The sequence below is a fragment of the Heptranchias perlo genome, unplaced genomic scaffold (genome assembly GCF_035084215.1).
Source record: "Heptranchias perlo isolate sHepPer1 unplaced genomic scaffold, sHepPer1.hap1 HAP1_SCAFFOLD_117, whole genome shotgun sequence".
Lineage (NCBI taxonomy): Eukaryota > Metazoa > Chordata > Chondrichthyes > Hexanchiformes > Hexanchidae > Heptranchias > Heptranchias perlo.
In genome coordinates, this window is record NW_027138396.1 from 740173 (window position 1) to 766688 (window position 26516).

General features: G+C 43.1%; 1 protein-coding gene across 1 annotated transcript in view; it reads right to left on the reverse strand.

Moving 5' to 3' along the window:
- The window catches only part of LOC137307997 (mucin-2-like), an 81387-nt gene that overhangs the window by 39123 nt on the left and 15748 nt on the right, over positions 1-26516 (reverse strand). The window contains exons 4-15 of the mRNA XM_067976967.1: positions 24157-24244; positions 23956-24065; positions 22920-23139; positions 22679-22804; positions 20960-21077; positions 20670-20808; positions 19837-19947; positions 19653-19722; positions 15616-15753; positions 15339-15503; positions 6998-7092; positions 893-1019 (exon numbers count right to left, since the gene is read on the reverse strand). Of these exons, the coding sequence (XP_067833068.1) occupies positions 893-1019; positions 6998-7092; positions 15339-15503; positions 15616-15753; positions 19653-19722; positions 19837-19947; positions 20670-20808; positions 20960-21077; positions 22679-22804; positions 22920-23139; positions 23956-24065; positions 24157-24244 (1507 nt within the window). The remainder of the gene's footprint in view (positions 1-892; positions 1020-6997; positions 7093-15338; positions 15504-15615; positions 15754-19652; positions 19723-19836; positions 19948-20669; positions 20809-20959; positions 21078-22678; positions 22805-22919; positions 23140-23955; positions 24066-24156; positions 24245-26516) is intronic.

The following is a 26516-nucleotide window of genomic DNA, read 5'->3' on the forward strand; positions in this document are numbered from 1 at the left end:
CACCGGCATCGCCACATCATGAAAAAAAGGTCCAAAGCCACTTCACAAATAGGTGATAGAAATGGACATTGAGCCAGGAAGGGATAGATTATGGGTGGTAGAACGCTTGTTCAAAGAAATGAGTTTTGAGAGGGATTTTGAAGGTGGAGACAGGTTTAGGAAGAAAGCTCCAGAGATGAAGACCAATGCAGCTGAAGGCTGTGCTACCAATGTGGAGCAAAGGGAGGAGGGGGAGGAAGGGATGCACAGAAGGCCGGAGTCAGAGGAATGGACTGTTGAGAGGGAACATAGGGCTGGAGATGATTGCACAGGTAGGGTGAGGCAAGGCCATGGAGGGATGTAAAAATGAGGTTTAGTATTTTAAGTGTAATACTTTTGGGGATAGGGTGCCAATGTAGGTCAGTGAAGATGGGGCTGATGAGCAAATGGGACTGGATAAATGCAGCAGTTTTGGTCAAGTTTGAGTTCATGAAAAGTGGAGGATGGTAGGCCAGCTAGAAGAGCATTGGAGTCATCTGAAGGTATCAGGGGCTGAGGTAGGGTGGAGGTGAGCAATGTTGTGGCGCTGCAAGAATGTGATTTGGTGATGGAAAGGATGTAGAGATTTAAAGTTACGGTCAGGGTTGACAGGATGCCAAGGTTGAAGACAGTCTGGATGAGCCTGAGACAGCAGTAAGGGAGGGGGTGGATTGAGTGGCAATGGAATGCCCATTACATTATGTCAGTCCATGCAAAGCATTAATATGTACCTTTTGTTGCCCTATGGTGGATTTTTCTAGGTATATAAGAATATGAGGCTGCAGTAGATGGGAAAGGGCAAATGTTTCACAGTTACTGCTACAAATCTGACAGGTGTACAGGGTGTGGAGGTGATTAATATAGTTGTACTTACAGCACACATCAGTTCTCCAGTTAGAAATGGTGATGCCTTTGGCTGCACAGGCCTGAACATATGAGGAGAGGGCAGCACACATGCAGTCCTCACTCTTTTCACAGTTACAGCTGTCATATTTACATTGCTGAAAGATAAAAGCTTTGTGTTATCTCACACTTAAGGTGAAAAGTTTTAAACAAAGATTGAACTAAAAAATAATCCTTCTAATGGAAACACTTAATTCAGAATGGAATATGCAACCCAAAATGATTGAATTTTGCATTCAGTTTGAGGGAGAGAAAAGTAAGTCTAAGACTAGTGTTTTAAACTTAAATAAGGGCAAATATGAGGGCATGAAAACAGAGCTGACTAAAGTGAACTGGCAAATTAGGTTAAGGGATAGGTCAGTAGAGATGCAGTGGCAGACATTTAATGAGATATTTCATAACACTCAGCAAAGATACATTCCAGTGAGAAAGAAAGACTCTCGGGGAAGGATGTACCATCCATGGCTAACTAAGGAAGTTAAAGATAGTATCAAATTGAAAGAAAAAGCATATAATTCCACAAAGATTAGTGGCAGGTCAGAACATTGTACAGAATGTAAAAAACAGCAAAGAATGACTAAAAGAATAATAAGGAGGGAGAAATTAGAGTACGAGAGAAAGCTAGCGAGAGATATAAAAACAGATAGTAAGAGTTTCTACAGGTATTTCAAAAGGAAGAGAGTAAGTAAAGTGAGCATTGGTCCTCTAGAGAGTGAGTCTGGGGAACTAATAATGGAGAATAAAGAAATGGCGGATGAACTGAACAGATATTTTGCGTCTGTCTTCACTGCAGAGGATACAAATAACATGCCAGAAATAATTGTGAATCAAGAGGTGAAAGGGAGGGAGGAACTTAAAACATTTAAAATCATCAAAGGGTTCAGAAAAAAATATTAAAACTAAAAGCTAACAAGTTCCCAGGTCCTGACTGACTTCATCCTAGGGTCTTAAAAGTGGCTGCAGAGATAGTAGATGCATTGGTATTAATTTTCCAAAATTCCCTAGATTCTGGAAGGATCCCATCAGATTGGAAAATAGCGAATGTAACTCCTCTATTCAAGAAAGGAGGGAGACAGAAAGCAGGAAACTATAAGCCAGTTAGCTTAACATCTGTGATAGCGAAAATGCTAGAAACTATTATTAAGGAGGTTATAGCAGGGCAGTTAGAAAATCTCAAATCAATCAGGCAGAGTCAACACGGCTTTGTGAAAGGAAATCGTGTTTGACTAATTTATTAGAGTTCTTTGAGGATGTAACAAGCAATGTGGATGAAGGGGATCCTGTGGATGTGGTATACTTGGATTTCCAGAAGGCTTTTGACGAGGTGCCACATCGAAGGCTGCTACACAAAATAAGAGCTCATGGTGTAGGGGGTAACGAATTAGCATAGATAATTGTAAACAATTTTACAACACCAAGTTATAGTCCAACAATTTTATTTGAAATTCACAAGCTTTCGGAGGCTTCCTCCTTCCTCAGATGAATGTTGTGGAAATGAAATCCTCGAATCCTTCGCATTTATAAATCACAGAACAATGCCTGGTGATTACAGAAAGTCTTTCCAACTGCCCGTTGCCAAGGCAATCACAGTGTGCAGACAGAGAGGTGTTACCTAAAAGGCTACCGAATATACAAACTACCAAAAAAAAACAGAGAGAGAGGCAGAAACATAGAAAAGACAGCAAATGACCCGTTATATTAAAAACAGATAACATTTGTTCGCTGGTGGGGTTACGTGTAGCGTGACATGAACCCAAGATCCCGGTTGAGGTCGTCCTCATGGGTGCGGAACTTGGCTATCAATTTCTGCTCGACGATTTTGCGTTGTTGTGTGTCTCGAAGGCCGCCTTGGAGTATGCTTACCCGAAGGTCGGTGGCTGAATGTCCTTGACTGCTGAAGTGTTCCCCGACTGGGAGAGATCCCTCCTGTCTGGCGATTGTTGCGCGGTGTCCATTCATCCGTTGTCGCAGCGTCTGCATGGTCTCGCCAATGTACCATGCTCTGGGGCATCCTTTCCTGCAACGTATGAGGTAGACAATGTTGGCCGAGTCACAGGAGTATGAACCATGCACCTGGTGGGTGGTGTCCTCTCGTGTGATGGTGGTATCTGTGTCGATGATCTGGCATGTCTTGCAGAGGTTACTGTGGCAGGGCTGTGTGGTGTCGTGGACGCTGTTCTCCTGAAAGCTGGGTAATTTGCTGCGAACGATGGTCTGTTTGAGGTTGGGTGGCTGTTTAAAGGCGAGTAGTGGAGGTGTGGGGATGGCCATAGCGAGGTGTTCGTCGTCATTGATGACATGTTGAAGGCTGCGGAGAACATGGCGTAGTTTCTCCGCTCCGGGGAAGTACTGGACGACGAAGGGTACTCTGTTGGTTGTGTCCCGTGTTAGTCTTCTGAGGAGGTCGATGCGATTTTTCGCTGTGGCCCGTCGGAATTGTCGATCGATGAGTCGAGCGTCATATCCCGTTCTTACTAGGGCGTCTTTCAGCGTCTGTAGGTGTCCATCGCGTTCCTCCTCGTCTGAGCAGACCCTGTGTATTCGCAGGGCCTGTCCATAGGGGATAGCCTCTTTGATGTGGTTAGGGTGGAAGCTGGAAAAGTGGAGCATCGTGAGGTTGTCCGTGGGCTTGCGGTAGAGTGAGGTGCTGAGGTGCCCGTTTTTGATGGAGATTCGTGTGTCCAAGAAAGAAACTGATTCTGATGAGTAGTCCATGGTGAGCTTGATGGTGGGATGGAACTTGTTGATGTTATCATCAACAAGTTCTATCCCACCATCAAGCTTTTCCAGCTTCCACCCTAACCACGTCAAAGAGGCTATCCCCTATGGACAGGCCCTGCGAATACACAGGGTCTGCTCAGACGAGGAGGAACGCGATGGACACCTACAGACGCTGAAAGACGCCCTAGTAAGAACGGGATATGACGCTCGACACATCGATCGACAATTCCGACGGGCCACAGCGAAAAATCGCATTGATCTCCTCAGAAGACTAACACGGGACGCAACCAACAGAGTACCCTTCGTCGTCCAGTACTTCCCCGGAGCGGAGAAACTACGCCATGTTCTCCGCAGCCTTCAACATGTCATCAATGACGACGAACACCTTGCTATGGCCATCCCCACACCTCCACTACTCGCCTTTAAACAGCCACCCAACCTCAAACAGACCATCGTTCGCAGCAAATTACCCAGCTTTCAGGAGAACAGCTTCCACGACACTACACAACCCTGCCACAGTAACCTCTGCAAGACATGCCAGATCATCGACACAGATACCACCATCACACGAGAGGACACCACCCACCAGGTGCATGGTTCATACTCCTGTGACTCGGCCAACGTTGTCTATCTCATACGTTGCAGGAAAGGATGCCCCAGAGCATGGTACATTGGCGAGACCATGCAGACGCTGCGACAATGGATGAACGGACACCGCGCAACAATCGCCAGACAGGAGGGTTCCCTCCCAGTCGGGGAACACTTCAGCAGTCAAGGACATTCAGCCACCGACCTTCGGGTAAGCATACTCCAAGGCGGCCTTCGAGACACACAACAACGCAAAATCGTCGAGCAGAAATTGATAGCCAAGTTCTGCACCCATGAGGACGGCCTCAACCGGGATCTTGGGTTCATGTCACGCTACACGTAACCCCACCAGCGAACAAATGTTATCTGTTTTTAATATAACGGGTCATTTGCTGTCTTTTCTATGTTTCTGCCTCTCTCTCTCTCTGTTTTTTTTTTGGTGGTTTGTATATTCGGTGGCCTTTTAGGTAACACCTCTCTGTCTGCACACTGTGATTGCCTTGGCAACGGGCAGTTGGCAAGACTTTCTGTAATCACCAGGCATTGTTCTGTGATTTATAAATGCGAAGGGTTCGAGGATTTCATTTCCACAACATTCATCTGAGGAAGGAGGAAGCCTCTGAAAGCTTGTGAATTTCAAATAAAATTGTTGGACTATAACTTGGTGTTGTAAAATTGTTTACAATTGTCAACCCCAGTCCATCACCGGCATCTCCACATCATAGCATAGATAAAGGATTGGTTAGCTAACAGGAAACAGAGAGTAGGCATAAATGGGTCATTTTCAAGTTGGCAAGATGTAATGAGCAGAGTGCCACAGGGATCAGTGCTTGGGCCTCAACTATTTACAATCTATATCTTTGCCGTTGATGAATGGACCGAATGTATGGTTGCTAAATTTGCTGATGACACAAAGGTAGGTCGGAAAGTAAGTTGTGAAGAGGACATAAAGAGTCTGCAAAGGGATATAGACAGGTTAAGTGAGTGGGCAAAAATTTGGCAGATAGAGTATAATGTGGGAAAACGTGAACTTGTCCACTTTGGCAGGAGGAATAGAAAAGTAGTATATTATTTAAATGGAGAGAGATTGCAGAACTCTGAGGTACAGCGGGATCTGGGTGTCCTAGTACATGAATCATAAAAAGTTAGTATGCAGGTTCAGCAAGTGTTTCGGAAGGCAAATGGAATGTTGTCATTTATTGCAAGGGGAATGGAATATAAAAGTAGAGATGTTTTGCTACAGTTGTCCAGGGCATTGGTGAGACCACATCTGGAATACTGTGTGCAGTTTCAGTCTCCGTATTTAAGAAAGGACATAATTGCTTTGGAGGCGGTTCAGAGAAGGTTCACTCGACTGATTCCTCGGATAAGGGGGTTATCTTATGAGGAAAGGTTGGACAAGTTGGGCCTGTATACACTGCAGTTTAGAAGAATGAGAGGTGATCCTATTGAAACATATAAAGATCCTGAGGGGACTAGAAGGGGTAGATGCTGAGAGCATGTCTCCCCTTGTGGGAGAGACTAGAAGTAGGGGCCACAGTTTAAAAATAAGGGGTCTCCCATTTAAGACGGAGATGAGGAGAATTTTTTTCTCTCAGAGGCTCGTGAGTCTGTGGAACTCCCTTCCCCACAGAGCGGTGGAGGCAGGATCATTGAATATTTTTAAAGCTGAGTTCTATAGATTCCTGAATAACAAGGGTTATAGTCGGTGGATGGGAAAGTAGGGTTGAGGTCACAATCAGGTCAGCCATGATCTCATCAAATGGCAGAGCAGGCTCGAAGGGACGAACGGCCTACTCCTGCTCTTAATTCGTATGTTCATAAAACATTGGGCCGGATTTTGCTCCAGAAATAACGGCGAAGTTAACAGGGCTCAACGTTCTTTCAGTGTATCTGGTACAGCAACTTCGAGCGATCGCACATGCACAACTAAATGTGGAAATCCGAAAGTTCCTCTACCAGGTGCCCTGCTCCTCCGTAAGCTTCACGAGAACTGCATCTCACTGGCTGACTCACCGTTAAAATGAATGCAACAGTGAAGTTCCTCTACTGCCCTGATGAAAACGAAGTAATCGAGCTAAAAAAAGGTGCGTCATGTTTTTTAAGACTAAGCAAACTTTTAATGGCATGGTAACTCTTAATCACTGCCAAACAACCTCTCTGGCACTGAAAATTTACTTGTACAAGTGTGGGTCTCATTCCTTCAGATTTTAATTGTTGTTGGACATTTAAAAAATAAATTTTTTTGAAATGTCCAACAACAATTAAAATTTTTTTTTTACTTTTTCCTCTCTGTCTCTTTTTTCTCGGTCCTTTAATTCAATATTTCTTACCCTCTCTTTCTTTCCCTGTCTGTACCTGATTTGACATTGTTACTATTCTACCTTACATTTCCTGAGTCTGCGTGGCTTATTAACATGTTTCAAACTGATTGGTTAAGGAGATGGACAGATGCCCGGGAGAGGGCGACGTTCTTTGAGAGCCCCAAGAGAGGAACTTGCCGTGCAGAAACCCATGAAAAATCAATGGGCAAATGCAAGTTTACGGAACAGTGGGCACCGTTCGCATGCCACTCAGAACAAAATCCGGCCTTTTGAGTATAGGTCCCACATTTCTGCAGTTTTTAATCATCTGCAAGGCCTTATGCAACACAATCTTCAGATTTTTATAAAACAAATCAGAGCTGTGACTTTTACATCGTTGCAACCAATACTGCAGTTTTCATAGCAATAAATATCAGACACAATGACACAGTAACTTTGTGTACCTCATAGTAGAGATTGGGGTTGATCTGTGAATGACACAGAGCAAATGCAGAGTTCTCAGCTACTAGCAGGGAGCACCAATGCTTGGCATACTTTTCTATAAAAACAAGACAAGAAAGGAGAAATTAGTTTTTTTTAAGAAAACTGTTACCAACTGATTAATTTGCTGCAGAAAGAACATTTTCTCAAACTGCTCTTTAAACGTTATGGGACATAAATTCTGCACTGGTCTCCAGTTGTAGCTCTGTCAGGAGACCAGCAGAACTGCTGTGGAGTTTCAGCCCCTATGTTACTTGGTATAAAACTTCTACATATCCTCCTTAATATGGGGTAATGACAGAGGACTGGAGAATTGCAAATGTTACACCCTTGTTCAAAAAAGGGCGTAAGGATAAACCCGGCAACTACAGGCCAGTCAGTTTCACCTTTGTGGTGGGGTAGCTTTTAGAAACGATAATCCGGGACAAAATTAATAGTCACTTGGACAAGTGTGGATTAATAAAGGAAAGCCAGCACAGATTTGTTAAAGGCAAATCGTGTTTAACTAATTTGATTGAGTTTTTTGATGAGGTAACAGAGAGGGTTGATGAGGGCAATGTGGTTGATGTGTGTTTGGACTTTTAAAAGGCGTTTGATAAAGTACCACATAATCGGCTTGTCAGCAAAATTGAAGACCATGGAATAAAAGGGGCAGTGGCAGCACGGATACAAAATTGGCTAAGTGACAGGAAACAGATAGTAGTGGTGAACAGTTGTTTTTCAGACTGGAGGAAGGTATGCAGTGGAGTTCCCCATTGGTCGGTACTAGGACCACTGCTTTTCTTGATATATATGGGTGTACAGGGCACAATTTTAATATTTGCAGTTGACACAAAACTTGGAAGTGTAGTAAACAGTGAGGAGGATAGTAATAGACTTCAAGAGGACATAGACAGGCTGGTGGAAAGGGCGGACACATGGCAGATGAAATTTAACACAGAGAAATGCGAAGTGACACATTTTGACAGGAAGAATAAGGAGAGGCGATATAAACTCAATGGTACAATTCCAAAGGGGATGCAGGAACAGTGTAGTATATGTGCACAAATCTTTGAAGGTGGTAGGGCAGGTTGAGAAAAGCACACGGGATCCTGGACTTTATAAATAGAGGCATGGAGTACAAAAGCAAGAAAGTTATGTTAAACCTTTATAAAACAATGGTTAAGCCACAGCTGGAGTATTGTGTCCAATTCTGGGCACTGTACTTTAGGAAGGATGTGAAGGCCTTAGAGAGAATGCAGAAAAGATTTACTAGAATGGTTCCAGGGATGAGGGACTTCAGTTATGTGGATAGACTGGAGAATATGGAGTTGTTCTCCTTACAGAGGAGAAGGTTGAGAGGAGATTTCATACAGGCGTTCAAAATCGTGTACGGTTTTGATAGAGCAAATAAGGAAAAACTGTTTCTAGTGGTAGAAGGATCAGTAACCAGAGGACACAGATTTAAGGTGATGGACAAAAGAACCAGAGGCGACATGACGAAACATTTTTTTACACAGCGAGTTGTTATGATCTGGAACGCACTGCCTGAAAGGGTGGTGGAAATAGATTCAATAGTAACTTTGAAAAAGGAATTGGATAAATACTTGAAGGGGAAGAATTTACAGGGCTATGTGGAAAGAGCAGCCAATTGGGACTAATTGGATAGCTCTTTCAAAGAGCTGGCACAAACAGGATGGGCCGAATGGCCTCCTTCTGTGCTGTACAATACTATGATATACACCATGCCTTAGGTGTGCTCATTGATGGCTCTCTATGATACATGCACGTTCTTTTCTTGCACTTGACAAGTATAAATGGCCGCCATATAGATGTCGTGAGTCAGGACTATAAACAGTAGTCTCAGTCTCCTAAGAGATAACCTTGCAATTTTCTTTCCGGGTCAAATTATGGGGGCATGGTGGACTGTCTTAAAATAAAGGCACTTGCTGGTGAAACAGGTATTCACCGAGATGATCCTGTGAAAATGGTGAAGATAAGCGAAGTGGAAGCCCTTGCGGTTAATGAATGCATCATTATTGTGTACAGAGCATGTAGGCCTACGTGTGTGCAATCAACGATGCACTGGACTCTGAGAAAATCTGCCCTTTGGGAAAAGCCCGACAGCCCTCTTCTGCTGCTGCTGGTTGTCCATGGGGAAAGTGATGACGTCACCTGCTCTGGAAAACAACGTCAGCCACCTGCTTAATATTAGAAAGGTTAGCTGTAATTAACGTAGATAAATTACCCGGTCCGGATGGGATGCATCCTAGGTTGCTGAGGGAAGGAAGGGTGGAAATTACAGAGATACTGGCCATAATCTTCCAAACATCTTTAGATACGGAGGCAGTGCCAGAGGACTGGAGAATTGCAAATGTTACACCCTTGTTCAAAAAAGGGCAAGAGGATCAGGACTGAAGTGAACCTGACAGGTATTTGCTAGTGCAGTGTTTGCTCTGGAGTTTGGCTGCAGATCAGCTTGCAACTGAAAACACAGTCTCCGTCACAGGCTCCTTGGTAGATCACAGCTTCCGCGTACATTGCTTCTTAGTTAAATTAAAGTAATATGTAATTGATAGAGTAGTGGGTACGGTAGCATAGTGGTTATGTTACTAGATTAATAATCCCTAAACTAATAATCAGGAGTCATGAGTTCAAATCCCGCCACGGCAACTGGGGAATTTAAATTCAATTAATTAAATAAAATCCAGAATTAAAAAAACTAGTATGAGCAATGATGGCCATGAAACTACTGGATTGACATAAAAACACATCTGGTTCACTAATGCCCTTTAGGGAAAGAAGTCTGCCATCTATACCCGGTCTGGCCGATGTGTGACTCCAGACCCACAGCAATATGGTTGATTCTTAATTGCCCGCTGAAATAGCCTAACAAGTCAATCAGTTGTACAATCTCGCTTAAAAAAAAAGTCATAATAAGAATAAAACCGGACGGACCACTAGGCAATGGACATGGCAAAGCCCAGTAGACCTACAAAGTCGTCCTCACTAACAAAATTGGTGAGAGCTGTTCCACAGACTAGTCAAGCAACAGCCTGACATAGCCACACTCAGAGAATCATACTTTTCAGCCAACGTCCCAGACTCTTCCGTCACCATCCCTGGGTATGTCCTGTCCCACCGGCAGGACAGACCCACCAGAGGTGGCGGTACAGTGAGAAACAGTCAGGAGGGAGTGGCCCTGGGAGTCCTCAACATTGACTCCGGACCTCATGAAATCTCATGGCATCAGGTCAAACATGGGCAAGGAAGCCTCCTGCTGATTACCATCTACCGCCCTCCCTCAGCTGATGAATCAGTCCTCCTCCATGTTGAACACCACTTGGAGGAAGCACTGAGGGTAGCAAGGGCACAGAACGTACTCTGAGTGGGGGACTTCAATGTCCATCACCAAGAGTGGCTCGGTAGCACCACTACTGACCGAGCTGGCCGAGTCCCAAAGGACACAGCTGCCAGACTGGGCATGTGACAGGTGGTGAGCGAACCAACACGAGGGAAAAGCCTACTTGTCCTCATCCTCACCAATCTACCTGACACAGATGCATCTGTCCATGACAGTATTGGTAGGAGTGACCACCGCACAGTCCTCGTGGAGACGAAGTCCCGTCTTCGCACTGAGGACACCATCCAACGTGTTGTGTGGCACTATCACCGTGCTAAATGGGATAGATTCAGAACCGATCTAGCAGCTCAAAACTGAGCATCTGAGACGCTGTGGGCCATGAGCAGCAGCAGAATTGTATTCCAGCACAATCTATAACCTCATGGCCCAACATATTCCTCACTCTACCATTACCAACAAGCCAGGGGATCAACCCTGGTTCAATGAGGAGTGTAGAAGAGCATGCCAGGAGCAGCACCAGGCATACCTAAAAATGAGGTGCCAACCTGGTGAAGCTACAACTCAGGTCGACATGCAAGCTAAACAGCGGAAGCAACATGCTATAGACAGAGCTAAGCGATTCCACAACCAACGGATCAGATCAAAGCTCTGCAGTCCTGCCACATCCAGTCATGACTAATTAAACAACTAACGGGAGGAGGAGGCACTGTAAACATCCCCATCCTCAATGATGGTGGAGTCCAGCATGCTTGTGCAAAAGACAAGGCTAAAGCGTTTGCAACCATCTTCAGCCAGAAGTGCTGAGTGGATGATCCAACTCAGCCTCCTCCCAATTTCCCCACCATCACAGAAGCCAGTCTTCAGCCAATTCGATTCACTCCACATGATATCAAGAAACAGCTGAGTGCACTGGATGCAGCAAAGGCTATGGGCCCTGACAACATCCTGGCTGTAGTGCTGAATACCTGTGCTCCAGAACTAGCTGCGCCTCTAGCCAAACTGTTCCAGTACACCTACAACACTGGCATCTACCCAACAATGTGAAAAATTGCCCAGGTAGGTCCTGTCCACAAAAAGCAGGACAAATCCAATCCGGCCAATTACCGCCCCATTAGTCTTTTCTCAATGATCAACAAAGTGATGGAAAGTGTCATCGACAGTGCTATCAAGCGGCACTTAATCACCAATAACCTGCTCACCGATGCTCAGTTTGGGTTCCGCCAAGACCACTCGGCTCCAGACCTCATTACAGCCTTAGTCCAAACATGGACAAAAGAGCTGAATTCCAGAGGTGAGGTGAGAGTGACTGCCCTTGACATCAAGGCAGCATTTGACCGAGTGTGGCACCAAGGAGCCCTAGCAAAATTGAAGTCAATGGGAATCAGGGGGAAAACTCTCCAGTGGCTGGAGTCATGCCTAGCAAAAAGGAAGATGGTAGTGGTTGTTGGAGGCCAATCATCTCAGCCCCAGGACATTGCTGCAGGAGTTCCTCAGGGCAGTGTCCTAGGCCCAACCATCTTCACCTGCTTCATCAATGACCTTCCCTCCATCATAAGGTCAGAAACGGGGATGTTCGCTGATGAATGCACAGTGTTCAGTTGCATTCGCAACCCCTCAGATAGTGAAGCAGTCCGTGACGCATGCAGCAAGACCTGGATAACATCCAGGCTTGGGCTGATAAGCGGCAAGTAACATTCACTCCAGACAAGTGCCAGGCAATGACCATCTCCAACAAGAGAGAGTCTAACCACCTCCCCTTGTCATTCAACAGCATTACCATCGCCGAATCCCCCACCATCAACATCTTGGGGGTCACCATTGACCAGAAACTTAACTGGACCAGCCACATAAATACTGTGGCTACAGGAGCAGGTCAGAGGCTGGGTATTCTGTGCCGAGTGGATGAAGGAACAGAGTGTCTAGTGGCCAAATTTGCTGATGATACAAAGATAGGTGGAAAAGCAAATTGCGATGAGGACACAAAGTGTCTGCAAAGGGATATTGGCAGGTTAAGTGAATGGGCAAAAATTTGGCAGATGGAATATAATGTGGGAAAATGTGAAGTCATCCACTTTGGGAGGAAAAATAAAAAAGCAAAATATTATTTAAATGGAGAAATACTACAAAATGCTGCGGTACAGAGGGATCTGGGTGTCCTCATACATGAAACACATAAAATCAACATACAGGTGCAGCAGGTAACCCGGAAGGCAAACGGAATGTTGGCCTTATATCTAGGGGGATGGAGTATAAAAGCAGGGAAGTCATGCTACAACTGTACAGGGTGCTGGTGAGACCACACCTGGAGTACTGCGTACAGTTCTGGTGCCCTTATTTAAGGAAGGACATACTTGCATTGGAGGCAGTTCAGAGAAGGTTCATTCAGTTGATTCCAGGTATGGAAGGGTTGTCTTATGAGGTAAGATTGAACAGGTTGGGTCTTTACTCATTGGAGTTTCGAAGAATGAGAGGAGATCTTATTGGAACATACAAGATTCTGAGGGGACTCGATAGGGTAGATGCTGAGAGGATGTTACCCCTCATGGGGGAATCTAAAACTAGGGGGCATAGTCTCAGAATAAGGGGTCACCCATTTAAGATGGAAATGAGGAGGAATTTCTTCTCCCAGAGGGTTGTGAATCTTTGGAATTCTTTACCTTAAAAAGCTGTGGAGGCTGAGTCATTGAATTCATTCAAGGCTGAGTTAGACAAATTTTTGATCAGCAAGGGAGTCAAAGGAAATGGGGAAAAGGCAGGAAAGTGGGGCTGAGGATCAGCCATGATCTCATTGAATGGCGGAGCAAGTTCGAGGGGCCGAATGGCCTACTCCTGCTCCTATCTCTTGTGGTCTCTTATGGTCTTATGGAGTGACTCACCTCCTGACTCCCTCAAGCCTTTCCACATCTACAAGGCACAAGTCAGGAGTGTGATGAAATACTCTCCACTTGCCTGGATGAGTGCAGCTCCAACAACACTCAAGAAGCTCGACACCGTCTAGGACAAAGCAGCCCGCTTGATTGGCACCCCATCCACCACCCTAAACATTCACTCCCTTCACCACCGGTGCACCGTGGCTGCAGTGTGTACCATCCACAGGATGCACTGCAGCATCTTGCCAAGGCTTCTTCGATAGCACCTCCCAAACCCGCGGCCTCTACCACCTAGAAGGACAAGTGCAGCAGGCACATGGGAACAACACCACCTGCATGTTCCCCTCCAAGTCACACACCATCCCGACTTGGAAATATATCATCGTTCCTTCACCGTTGCTGGGTCAAAATCCTGGAACTCCCAACCTAACAGCACGGTGGGAGAAACTTCACCACACGGACTGCAGTGGTTCAAGAAGGCGGCTCACCACCACCTTCTCAAGGGCAATTAGGGATGGGCAATAAATGCTAGCCTTGCCAGCGACGCCCACATCCCAAGAACGAATTAAAAAAAACGGCAGGTAGCTGCAGTCGTCCTATGATGTAATCTGACTTATCTAGCACCACTTTACATCTCCTCCTCTTTTTCCTTCCAATCGCACAGATATTGACAACATCCAGGCTTGGGCTGATAAGTGGCAAATAACATTTGCACTAAACACGTGTCAGGCAATAACCATTTCCAACAAGAGAGTCTAACCACCTCCCCATGACATTCAGCTGCAATACCATTACCAAATTCCCCACCATTAACCAGAAACTCAACTGGACCAGCCACATAAATACTATGGCTACAAGAGCAGGTCAGAGGCTGGGTATTCTGTGGCGAAATACCTCTGACTCCCCAAAGCCTTCCACCACCTACAAGGCACAAGTCAGGAGTGTGATGGATTACTCTCCACTTTCCTGAATGGGTGCAACAGCACTCAAGAAGCTCGACACCATTCAGGACAAAGCAGTCCACTTGATCGGCAGGCCATTCACTACCTTAAACATCCACTCCCTTCATCACTGGTGCACCGTGACTGCAGTGTGTACTATCTACAGGATTCACTGCAGCAACTTGCCAAGGCTTCTTCGATAGCACCTCCCAAACCTGCAACCTCCACCACCTAGAAGGACAAGAGCAGCAGGTGGCTGGGAACACCATCACCTCCAAGTTTCCCTCCAAGTCACACACCATCCCGACTTGGACATATATCGCCGTTCCTTCATCTTCGCTGGGGCAAAATCCTGAAACTCCCTACCTAACAGCACTGTGGGAGTACATTCACCACATGGACTGTAGCAGTTGAACAAGAAGGCTCACCTCCACCTTCTCAGGGGAAACTAGGGATGGGCAATAAATGCTGACCTTGCTAGCAATGCTGATATCCCAAGAATTAAAAAAAATAAAGAATTTTTAAGGGGACACCCACTGTCCCAAAGAGTTAGATGGCAGCAAACGCCCCTTTTGCCACAGAGTTGCTCAACCCCGCATCCCAAAAATCCCAGCAAATATCCCCTCCCAAAATTTAAATGAGACCTGAAAGTTGCAGGCCTTTAAATAACTTTGTATTCAAAAGTGCAGCCCAGAAACCCAGGAAGCCCAATTTAAATATTAATTAATTAAATATTAATTATTACACTAAGAAGTATTGTACTCCCTGCATTAAGCCTAAAAAATGGTGTTGAAGTCATTTCTAGCACATTATATTACAGTAATGCTCTTTCCAATTGCTGGTAGAAGCTTCCTATGCTAGGCATCTTACTAGAAATACACATCCTGCACACTGTGGGCATTGATCTCCACACCATATTTCCCCTCCATAATCCTCCATTATGCCTATTTATGGGGCTTTACAGAGATGAAAATTAGAACCATTGTATGATATTGGATAAAATCATTCATGTATTATATAGTAATGTGCTTTGCATTACAGGATCTGACATTATTCTACTTATTTTTCCTGGTAACTCTTTTGCAACTCCATTATGCTATGTTTCGAACCTTTAGGCTCATCACTGAAAAGCAATAAGTTGTCATCTTACCATTTTCGACACTGAGGGAGCAAGGATTTTCGTAAATATCTTTTCTGTCTGGGCAGCTAGCTTTGGTCTTCCAGGTATTTGCAAATGCAGAAGGTGTGCCTTCTATAAGACCACTGACTATTTTAAACTCATCATTAAGTTCATCGTTGAAGTTTCCACAAAGGCCTAAATAAACACAAACAAATTGTACAGCATTTAATTATCAATTAAAACAATGAAGCATTTATGGCTATTAGACATGGCTGGATAGTAAAGGTACAACTGGGTTTTAACTTACCACACATCCGGCTCTTGAAGGTAGGATCCAGAGTTATGTAGAGTTGCATTATAGGCACTAACTGTACCTGGAGCTGCAGCCCAAAAGTAGTGTGGAAGATAACATGGAAAGTTGAGGGCTTGAATATAGTGACATTGGCTGTAAAAACAGTAGAGAAAAGTTGGACATTTAAGGAGTATTATCGATGATGAAAAGATGCTTTCAGAAGTAAATATTTCAAACAACATTATATGAATAGCTTGGATTTAATATTTATTTTAAAAATCATGACAAAACAACAATGATAAGGACTTGGTCCGTCCTTTGAAATATACCTACCTATATGTTTTTTAAATTCTTGCATATGGTGTGCACATTAGGTCCACAAACTTCACGTCCTGTGTCAATATTTGTCTACATTCAGCAGGATCAATGAGTCTGGAGACATTTATAATCCCAAAACCCTATTTCAGCACATCAACTTATCACCATCACGTTGTGTTGATGGTTCAATCGAATTCTCAAATTGATTTTGAAAAATTGTCAGCAATTTGTTTCTTAGTAGCTGAAATTTCTAATGTCCAAAATAAGATTTTAACATAATAAAAAATCCAAAAAATTACACATTTCACTATATTGTAATTGAATTATCTTTGCATTTTAATACTGTTATTAAAGTTTTTAATTCAAGGTCTTAGAAGCCTGGGCTTAGAATTTAGGGGCCGAAATTCCTCAGGGGTTCCACTGGTCTCCCTCAGTAATTTTGATAAAAGACTAGGAGAACCCCCCAAAAAATAGCAGAGACCTAGTTGCACCAGGTTTCTACCATTTCTGGAAATTTCCCCTTTGTCTTGTAAGGGGCAGAACCTTCATCTGCCCTTTACTTTATAAAGCAAATAATTTTTAATTTAATAAAATTCCTTTCCAACTCAGCTGAATTTTTTTTCCTCACTATTGCCCCGGTTCCCCGACATTATCCTCGCCCACTCGTGGACTGTCAGACACTATTATATTCCTGTTCCTACTGGCTAATTGCCTTTGCCTGAGCTCACCTGATGTGGTCAAGCTCTATTCCTTGATCCTGTTGCCACTTCTGCCTAGTTTTATCTTTTGGCTGCTTAAAGTCCAATAGCTGCCCTGCTCTTTTCTTTGCACCTACCCGGCTGTTAGTCACCCTAGTCCACTTCCAGAACTTGCTCCCGCAGTTCCTTGCCAATCGAGGACTATTCTCTGATGCCAATCCTGCTTCTTTCGTGCTAGTTGCCCGACCCGACTTCTGAGTGACATTCCATTTCTGCCCCATCAGCTTTGCCAATGGTGAGAGAGGTGCTTTGAATCGAGCCCACTTCCATCATTCTGGAGCCAGTATGCCTAATCTCATTCAGTGTACTAACCTCCAGTTTTATGCTGGGTTCCTTATGGGCCGGGGAAGTCAGAACTGCCTGCATAGGGAGTCCCCAGTCTATCCCCCTCTGCATCAGTGGTTCTCCTTTCCACTTTAGACCACCACTACCCACCAGTTCTGCTTTGCTCTCTTCTTCATGCCTGCCCTGATGTCAGCAACCCTGGCCCCATTCCTGCTTCTATCCCACTGGCTCATTGGCTCAATTTGTCCTCCATTCAGGTCCCATTCACATTTCTGCCCCGCCAGATGCAATACACTGCTCCCGGGCTCTGATACCGCTGGTAACAACACAAAAAAAACATATCCTTCAAAGCAAGAACTCCTGCTTAACATTCGCTCAACGTCCATTGTAACTCTGGGAAAGGCTAGGACCTGAATACACTAGGCCACGAACTTAGTTGGGATCTCCTGCTTGGTTTTGTGAGGGAAAGAACCTCCTCTAACCCCTTATAAGGCCACTGATGCAGAGGGGGATAGACTGGGGACTCTCTATGCAGGCAGTTCGGACTTCCCCGGCCCATAAGGAACCCAGCATAAAACTGGAGGTTAGTACACTGAATGAGATTAGGCATACTGGCTCCAGAATGGTGGAAGTGGGCTCGATTCAAAGCACCTCTCTCACCACTGACATCCCCCTCAAACACCCTTGTGTCGTTCCCCTCTCCTGTCCTGTGCTGTCCTACATATTCGCAGCTTGACACATTAATGCATTCCATCCTGGGTGCTGCAGTCACACAGATTACATAGAATTTTACAGCACAAAAACAGACCCAACAGGTCTATTCCTTTCTCCCTCATGTACTTATCCAGCTTCCCCTTAAATACATCTACACTATTCATCTCAACCAGTCCGTGTGGAAACGAATTCTACATTCTCACCACTGTCAGAGTAAAGAGGTTTCTCTTCAATTTCTTATTGGATTTATTAGTGACTATTTTATATTTATGGCCCCTAGTTTTGGTCTCTCCCACAAGTGGAAACATCTTCTTTACATTTACCCTATGGAACCCCTTCATAATTTTGAAGACCGCTATCAGGTCACCTCTCAGTCTTCTCTTTTCTAGAGAAAAGAGTCCTAGCCAGTTCAGTCTTTCCTAATGCTTGTATCCTCTCAGTTCTGGTGTCATCCTTGTAAATCTTGATGCACTTTCTTCAGTGCTTCTATACCCTTTTTGTAATATGGAGACCACAACTATGCACAGTATTCTAAGTGTGGTCTAACCATGGTTTTATGTAAGTTTAACATGACTTCTCTGCTTTTGAATTCTATTCCTTTAGAAATGAATCCCAGTGCTTTGTTTTCACTTTTTATGGCTTTGTTAACCCACGTTTCTACTTTTAATTTTTTGTGAATCTGTATCTGTACCCTGAGAGCCCTTTATGCCCCTACACAATTTAGACTCTTATTTTCCAAGGAGTAGGTGGCCTCCTTACTCCTCCTACTGAATGCACCACCTCACACTTAATTCATTTGTCGTTTACATGCCCATTCTGCAAGTTTGTTAATGTCATCTTGTATTTTGTCGCAGTCTTCCTCAGTATTAACTATACCCCCCAATTTGGTGTAATCCGCAGATTTTGATATTTTACTTCCGATTCCTGAGTCCAAATCATTTATGTAAATAATGGTGAACAACAGTGGTCCCAGCATTGATCCCTGTGGAACACCACTTCTCACCTCCTGCCAGTCTGAGTAATTACATTTAACCCAACTCTCTGTTTTCTGTTTTGTAGCCAGTTTGCTATACTTGTACCCTGACTCCACATCCTCTGACCACAGTCGTGAGTCTACTATGCCGTACGTTATCGAAGGCCTTTTGAAAGTCCATGTATGTTACATCCAAAGCATCATCCTTGTCTACTCTTTCTGTTACTTCTTCAAAGATTTCAATAAGGTTGGTCAAGCATGACTTTCCCTTTTGAAATCCGTGCTGACTATTCTTTATTATATTTTTGGTTTCTAGATGTTTTTCTATTACATCCTTGAGTAAAGATTCCAATATCTTTCCTACCACTGATGTTATGATAACTGGTCTATAGTTCCAGGGATTTGTTCTGTCTCCCTTTTTGAATATAGGAATAACATTAGCTGTTCGCCAGTCCGCTGGCACTATTCACTTTTCTATTGAATTTTTATATGTACATACTATGTCATTAAAGGAAAGTAATCACATTTCAGAAGCCAGCGACATTCTCACTCCTCTGTTCACAATCACTATGAAGAGCAGATTTGTTATATCTGTGACATTCCACTTTTATATAACCTGCTCCTTATGAACATTGTGCCACCCACCACAACCAGTGCATCTGTCGTCTTCTGTGTTTGTCTCAGAAGCACCTCCAAATCACTTTCAGCAAAATCTGCCATGCGGATATTACTGACCCCTCCCAATAGGGTCTTAGCTCTTGAGAGAAGCTGCCCCTTTAAATGTTCTGCCTCTGCCCGACTTTTCCTCCCATCCCTGGTGTAAGCGAGCAGGTGCGAATAGGAGCTGCACTCCGTGCCTGCTCACGATTATGTAAATCATCTGATCCAGGGATCAGGAATTTTGGGGCTGGAAAGTTTCCTTATAGTAAGGGAATGGAGCAAATTCAGTGTTTGGTACAAAATAACTAATTATTCTTGGCCATGAAAACAGCAAATGAACTTACCGGTAGTTATAGGCAGCTGGGTCAAGATTCCATTGATGGAGACAGTGCCACCAGAGTTAATGGAAATGATCTATGATAAAAACACCAAAGCTTACTAAATGCAATCACTTTTAGATAACTGTTTTTCCCTAAATGTGTATCAAAATCATTTAAGTCATCAGAAAGCTAATTGGGAATCACTTACAGTTTGAGCTCCATGGATAGCCAGTACGACTGACTTTAAGGCTGTCTCAGACTCAGTAATGCCACATGGCTGCAGCTCTCCGAGGACAGTGAATAGAGTATTTTTGCAGTCCTGAAGTGAAGGATTAGAAGAAGAACAAGGCCAAAATAGCAACCTTGCCAATGGTAAACAAACCAAATAACTTAACTTGCATGGCACTATCTAACTTTAACTTCTCCTCCTAGGAATTTAAAGATTTTTTTTAGCCTGTCCTTATGCAATGCACAAACCTCGTTGTTTTCCCTCCATTGCAGGTCTCACTGAGCCATACACCTCATGCAATTTGAAGGATGGGCTGGAGAGCAGTTCACAGGCTCCCACTAATAAGCTGGTCACTAGAAGATGCACCAGGTGGACACTCACCCTCAGATATCGCCCCCCCCACCCCACGAAGACGTACACCCACAGAACAGACGAGATCAGGAACTTAGTCAAGGGAACGAACCTACAAGTTTTCACTCTGTGCCACTTTGAATTAGTGCTCCAACACATTCTCCAGGATTGTTACAACAGGCCATATTTTTGTTTTTTATATATATATATATATATATACACACACAATGAACTTGGCACACACGGGATTCCTATCTTCAGTGCTTTGTGAAAATTACTTTTTAATGTTTCAACCATTGAAATATCCTGGAAGAATTTCAACACTCTATTGAAGACAGAAATAAGATAGAAACCCAACAAGAATAATTCTCTCACTGATACACTGTATTGGCAGTAGGTATTGACTATAAACTTATTGGTACTGGTCATTTCCAGTTTACTAAGTCTCCACTGATTCTTACCTTAGCAAGAACATAATGACACCTTCCGTGGAATGTGTAATAGTTTTCATCAAATGTATTAATGTGAGCTCCTCCCTCAATAGAACAGATTCCAGGGCAGGACAGATCAGTACAAGACCACTGCCCTCGATTACAAATGCTACCAGATTAAAAAGAGAATGTTTGAAATCAGTTATTTTATTAAATGAAGACTGAGAAACAATAAGTGACAAAAGATACCCCTCCCCCCAAAAAAAAACATAACAATTCATCAGGATTTTTAGCAAAAGTCAATGCTATACATTAATTACCATTTACTGCATTTGGTGGAATAGGACTCTCCAGGCGCATAAGAAAACCCACTGTAGGTACAGGGACATTGTACTTTTGGGATGCATCCAGTGTTGGAAATGTCATCAAAAACAGTATCTAAAATATAAAATATATAAATTAGATATGCACAGATTCCTAACGTACAGATTTTTCCCAGTATATGTAGTTATCCACAATGTTTTATTCTATATATTATTATTTACTTGACTTTGTGATATGGTTCAGTTATTCATAATGCAAGTATTGTAGTCAGGCTGTCTCATTATAATTCTTTGATGTTGCAAACCCCTCTTTATAACACTCTCAAATAGCATGGCTGCTTCTGCAACAAATCCCTTTTTATAACATTCTTTAGTCCAGCACAACCCTCTCTCTATATCACTAATATAACAACCCTCTCTCTATATCACTAATATAACTCCCTCCAACAGTAATATAACACCTCCTCTATAACATCATCATGACACCTTCTTTCTATCTATATCACTACGTAACACCCCTCCTATCTACAACAGTAATAATTCCCTCTCTCTCTATGAGTAATGTAACACACCTTCTATAATACTAATATAACATTCTGGGGGAGAAATTCGACCTGTGCCCAAAATGGGTGACAAGTTGGCGAAGCAATTGCTCCATGTGCCGTCTGAGGCCTGAGCCAAATTCGGCATCGGGCCTTATTTGAGTGGAAGCGGAGAGTTGTGGGCACCAAACAGGTATCCCGATGCAGTTCACCGGTTGAAGCCTGATGAATTCCAACCGGCTCCAACGCTGAACCGACCCGATGAGCACTCCTGCTCCTTCTGGCTCTACAAAAATATAACTTTAAAAAAGTTTTGTGGCCGTTTATTGAGCAGCCTCCATTTAAGGGCCACTGCTTCGGTCACTCAAAACATCGTACAACTAGGTGGAACTAACATGGCACAAGCTCTTCCCATTTGTACCTGAATTTTGTTTCAGGGTGCTATAACCGGCATTTGACTTCGATTTGCGTGGTAAAGGAACCTTAATCCGTTATTGTTTCAGGTGGGCACCCCCACCCACCGCCCCCCTGTCCCCCATGACCCCTGATTTTCAACTACTAGCCCTCCGATTTTCAAGCACAAAATGGAAGGCTGTGAGTTGAATACCTTCCCCAAAGCATATACAGAATCCCCTGTATTACAATCCCTCTGATATAACACACCCTGTAATTAAAAATTATAGTTCCCTCACTCTTATCCCTGCCTTTATTTCAGGTGAGGTAAATCAGAAAGTACCGATTCCAGAAGTGTTAGCAGTTTGTTTTATTGAAATGTTACTTTAGTTTAGCTCCTGTCTCAGTGCTAAAGTCAGGGGTGAAACCTCAACGGCCAACACATCCTACATCAGTGGGCATTGTAACAAAGTGGTAAATTTTAAAATATGAAGAAAAATAATTGCAAATGCTGAATATCTGAAACAAAAGCAGAAAATGCTGGCAGTAGACAGCTGATCAGTCAGCATAGGTAAAGGCAAAAGACAAGTTAATTTTCTGGGTTCTGATGCATAACCTGTCTTTTCTCTTTACAGAGTGTGACAGATGTGCTAAGGCAAATTTTAACTTCACTTTTTATAGTCACATGAAACATCCTCCTCAACTTCATCAATAAAGGTAAACACCATCACGTACAATTATTATTTAATTGAATTAGATTTTCTGATGTACTGTGTCTTACTAGAAGGGCAGAAGCAGCCATCAATGCAGTGGTCCTCACACATCTGGCTCCTATCAGGGTTTGAGCATGTGTCTGCACATGGAATTCCACACTCCTCATAGGTCATATTCAACTGGCATGTTTTTTCTGGAATAGAGAAAAACAGCCAACTTTTAGTGTCTTCATCATTTCCATAAGTAAATAACTGCACTTGTGATTTGATTAAGAGGGTTTGAGGGTGATTGATTTTAAAGGTACTTGCCACACATTTCTTCTCTTCTCCAGTTGCTGGGTTTCCCTCCAACATGGGCACACTGTCTAGAAAATTCTGATATGGTATTGCAGAGGCAGGATGATGAATTGTTTAAATCCTTGCACAGACACAAGTCCAGCATGCAGCTCTTGATAAAAGGTGCTAAATCTAAGATACCATAGCAGTTGGCAAAACCTGGCTCTGTGAGTACACTTTCACACATGGATTCCTGAGCAGAAAAGGAAATTATTTAGTGATGGACATATACAAACATAATCTGTACATCAGCCTTTAAAAGGTTTACTTTTTTATGTACTTGGTGACTATTTCTCGTTATGAAGATGTGGGATATCAGTACTGGAAATGTTTGCACCTTTACTACCAGTATCTGCTTTAAGTACTCCCAGGTATATTATGAGTTAGATGCTAAATAAGGATCTCTCTACCCTGGCCTCATTCTGTACCAATGTAACATTATCATTCTAAACACTAGCCATCCTGAATATTAGAAAGTATGAAATTAGTAAAGGCCATTTGATCCATTAAATCTATTCCTTGTACAAACCACTCTACCCGACCCATTTCATCTCCCTGCCACCTGAAAATCAATTAAGTAAAGCTCTAAATACCTCCAGTCCTACATTCTATATTATACATCTTTGGCGCTGAAATGTGGAACTCGCTACCACAAGGAGTAGTTGAGGCGAATAGCATAGATGCATTTAAGGGGAAGCTAGATAAACATATGAGGGAAAAGAGAATAATTATGCTGATAGGGTTAGATGAAGAGAGGTGGGAGGAGGCTCGCGTGGAGCATAAACACCGGCATGGACCAGTCGGGCTGAATGGCCTGTTCCGTGCTGTGCATTCTTTGTAGGAACAGTTTACTTCATCACTGTGCCACCCAAGTTCACAGTCTTTAATAACACTTAATTATCCATGGAAATCAACAGATACATTAGAAACTAATGTTAAAGAAAGATTTCTGGGAGTTAAAACAGATTCAAGCTAGAAGGAGGTTAATTAAGGAGAACCATTCACTTACAAATTCTGAACAATTTTCGACACTTTCAGATGAGGGTACATCTTTGCATTGCTCCATGGGACCATTCAGTTTATTCAAGTTTCCATACTGGATAGGAGTCAGATGGTAGCCTGTAATCAGTGATGGGCAATAAATAAACAATTTGTATCTAATATCAAACACAACACATCAAATGTGATGGGAAGTGCCCATTACACATACCATTTGAAAAAAATTCGTTATCACGAATGCCATTGAAATCACCGCACAAGCCACATGTTGTATTGATAAACTGCTGGTCCAGTTCAAGCTAATGCAAAAAAAGAGAAAATCATTAGAAAATGTTTTCTGAGCTATATTTCAAGTAAATCATGAAAAACATACATTTTTTGCTTTCATTGAGAAAGTTTTGAAGAAGCTAAATGTTTTAAGTGTCGTTAATGATAGAATCAATAACATTTTGTCAACTAAAATCATGTAAGTAATGAATTATTTTCTTTTGCTACAACTTTATATCCAGCAGAGTCATGCCGTGGCTTCCCTGTCAGAGCCACTGTTCTATTGTGGGCTGATCTCTCACAGTGCAGCTGGTCCATCCTATCCAGACCCAATTTCCATCAATTGCTATTAAATCTGTCGCTCCAGCTGACCTAGATAGAAAGAATGGAGCTGCTGGGTTTGGGGGCACCAGTCAAAAATGAGTCACCTTTAATGACAATATTCTGTGGATATAACTGTAGATTTATAATCTTTTTTGTTAATATGAGTAACACTATGATCATTGCAGAAGTTTACATCGGTTATGGCACTGAGTAAGAACTGCCATGGATAAATGATTTTGCTAACATATCTCCACCAGATGGTAGGATTGACCACACACAGGTTTCAGATGCCAAGCATTTATTTGTCAAGTGTCAGAATTCCAACCATCCGGTAAGGAGGTGTTGTCTTTCTTGTCAGATCCTGAGAAAAGTAATATCAATACCAGAGCATTAATAGAAAACACTGAATGAGAATTATTTTAATAGATTGTCAGAGGTGCCATCTTTCAGATGAGATGTTAAACTGAGGCCCTGTCTGTGAGTTAAGCTGAGCATTTAAGGTCCAATAGCACTATGAGATAGTGGATGCAATAGTTTTGATCTTCCAGAATTCCCTCGGTTCCAGAATGGTCCCCATGGATTGGAAGGTAGCAAATGTAACCCCGCTATTCAAGAAAGGAGGGAGATAGAAAACTGGGAACTATAGACCAGTTAGCCTGACATCAGTAATAGGGAAAATACTAGAATCTATTATTAAGGACGTAGTAACAGGGCACTTAGAAAATCATAATATGATTAGGCAGAGTCAACACGATTTTATGAAAGGGAAATCGTGTTTGACAAATCTATCAGAATTTTTTGAGGGTGTAACTAGCAGGGGTAGATAAGGGGGAACCAGTGGATGTAGTATATTTGGATTTTCAAAAGGCATTCGATAAGGTGCCACACAAGAGGCTGTTACACAAGATTAGGGCTCATGGGATTGAGGATAATATATTAGCATGGAGTGAGGATTGGTTAGCGGACAGAAAACAGAGAGTAGGAATAAATGGGTCATTTTCGGGTTGGCAGGTTGTAACTAGTGGGGTGCTCGGGCCTCAGTTGTTTACAATGTATATCAATGACTTAGATGAGGGGGCCGAGTGTAATGTATCCAAGTTTGCTGATGATACAAAGCTAGGTGGGAAAGTAAGCTGTAAGGAGGACGCAAAGAGGCTACAAACTGATATAGGCAGGTTAAGTGAGTGGGCGAGAAGATGGCAGATGGAGTTTAATGTGGGGAAATGTGAAATGATTCACTTCGGTAGGAAGAATAAAAAAGCAGAATATTTTTTAAAAGGTGAGAGACTCAGAAATGTTGGTATTCAGAGTGATTTGGGTGTCCTTGTACACGAATCATAGAAAGTTAACATGCAGGTACAGCAAGTAATTGGGAAGGCATATGGTATGTTAGCCTTTATTGCAAGGGGGTTGGAGTACAAGAGTAAGGAGGTCTTGCTGCAATTATATAGGGCTCTGGTGAGACCACACCTGGAGTACTCTGTACAGTTTTGGTCTCCTTATCTAAGGAAGGATATACTTGCCTTGGAGGGGTGCAACGAAGGTTCACTAGATAAATTCCAGGGATGAGAGGGTTGTCCTATGAGGAGAGATTGAGTAGAATGGGCCTATATTCTCTGGAGTTTAGAAGAATGAGCGGTGATCTCATTGAAAAATATAAAATTCTTAGAGGGCTTGACAGGGTAGATGCTGAGAGGCTGTTTCCCCTGGCAGTAGAGTCTAGAACTAGAGGTCATAGTCTCAGGATAAGGGGTCAGCTATTTAGGACCGATGTGAGGAAACATTTCTTCACTCAGAAGGTTGTAAATCTTTGGAATTCTCTACCCCAGAGGACTGTGGATGCTCAGTCGTTGAGTATATTCAAGACTGAGATTGATGGATATTTGAACACTAAGGGAATCAAAGGATATGGGCATAGTGTGGGAAAGTGGAGTTGAGGTCGAAGATCAGCCATGATCTTATTGAATGGCAGAGCAGGCT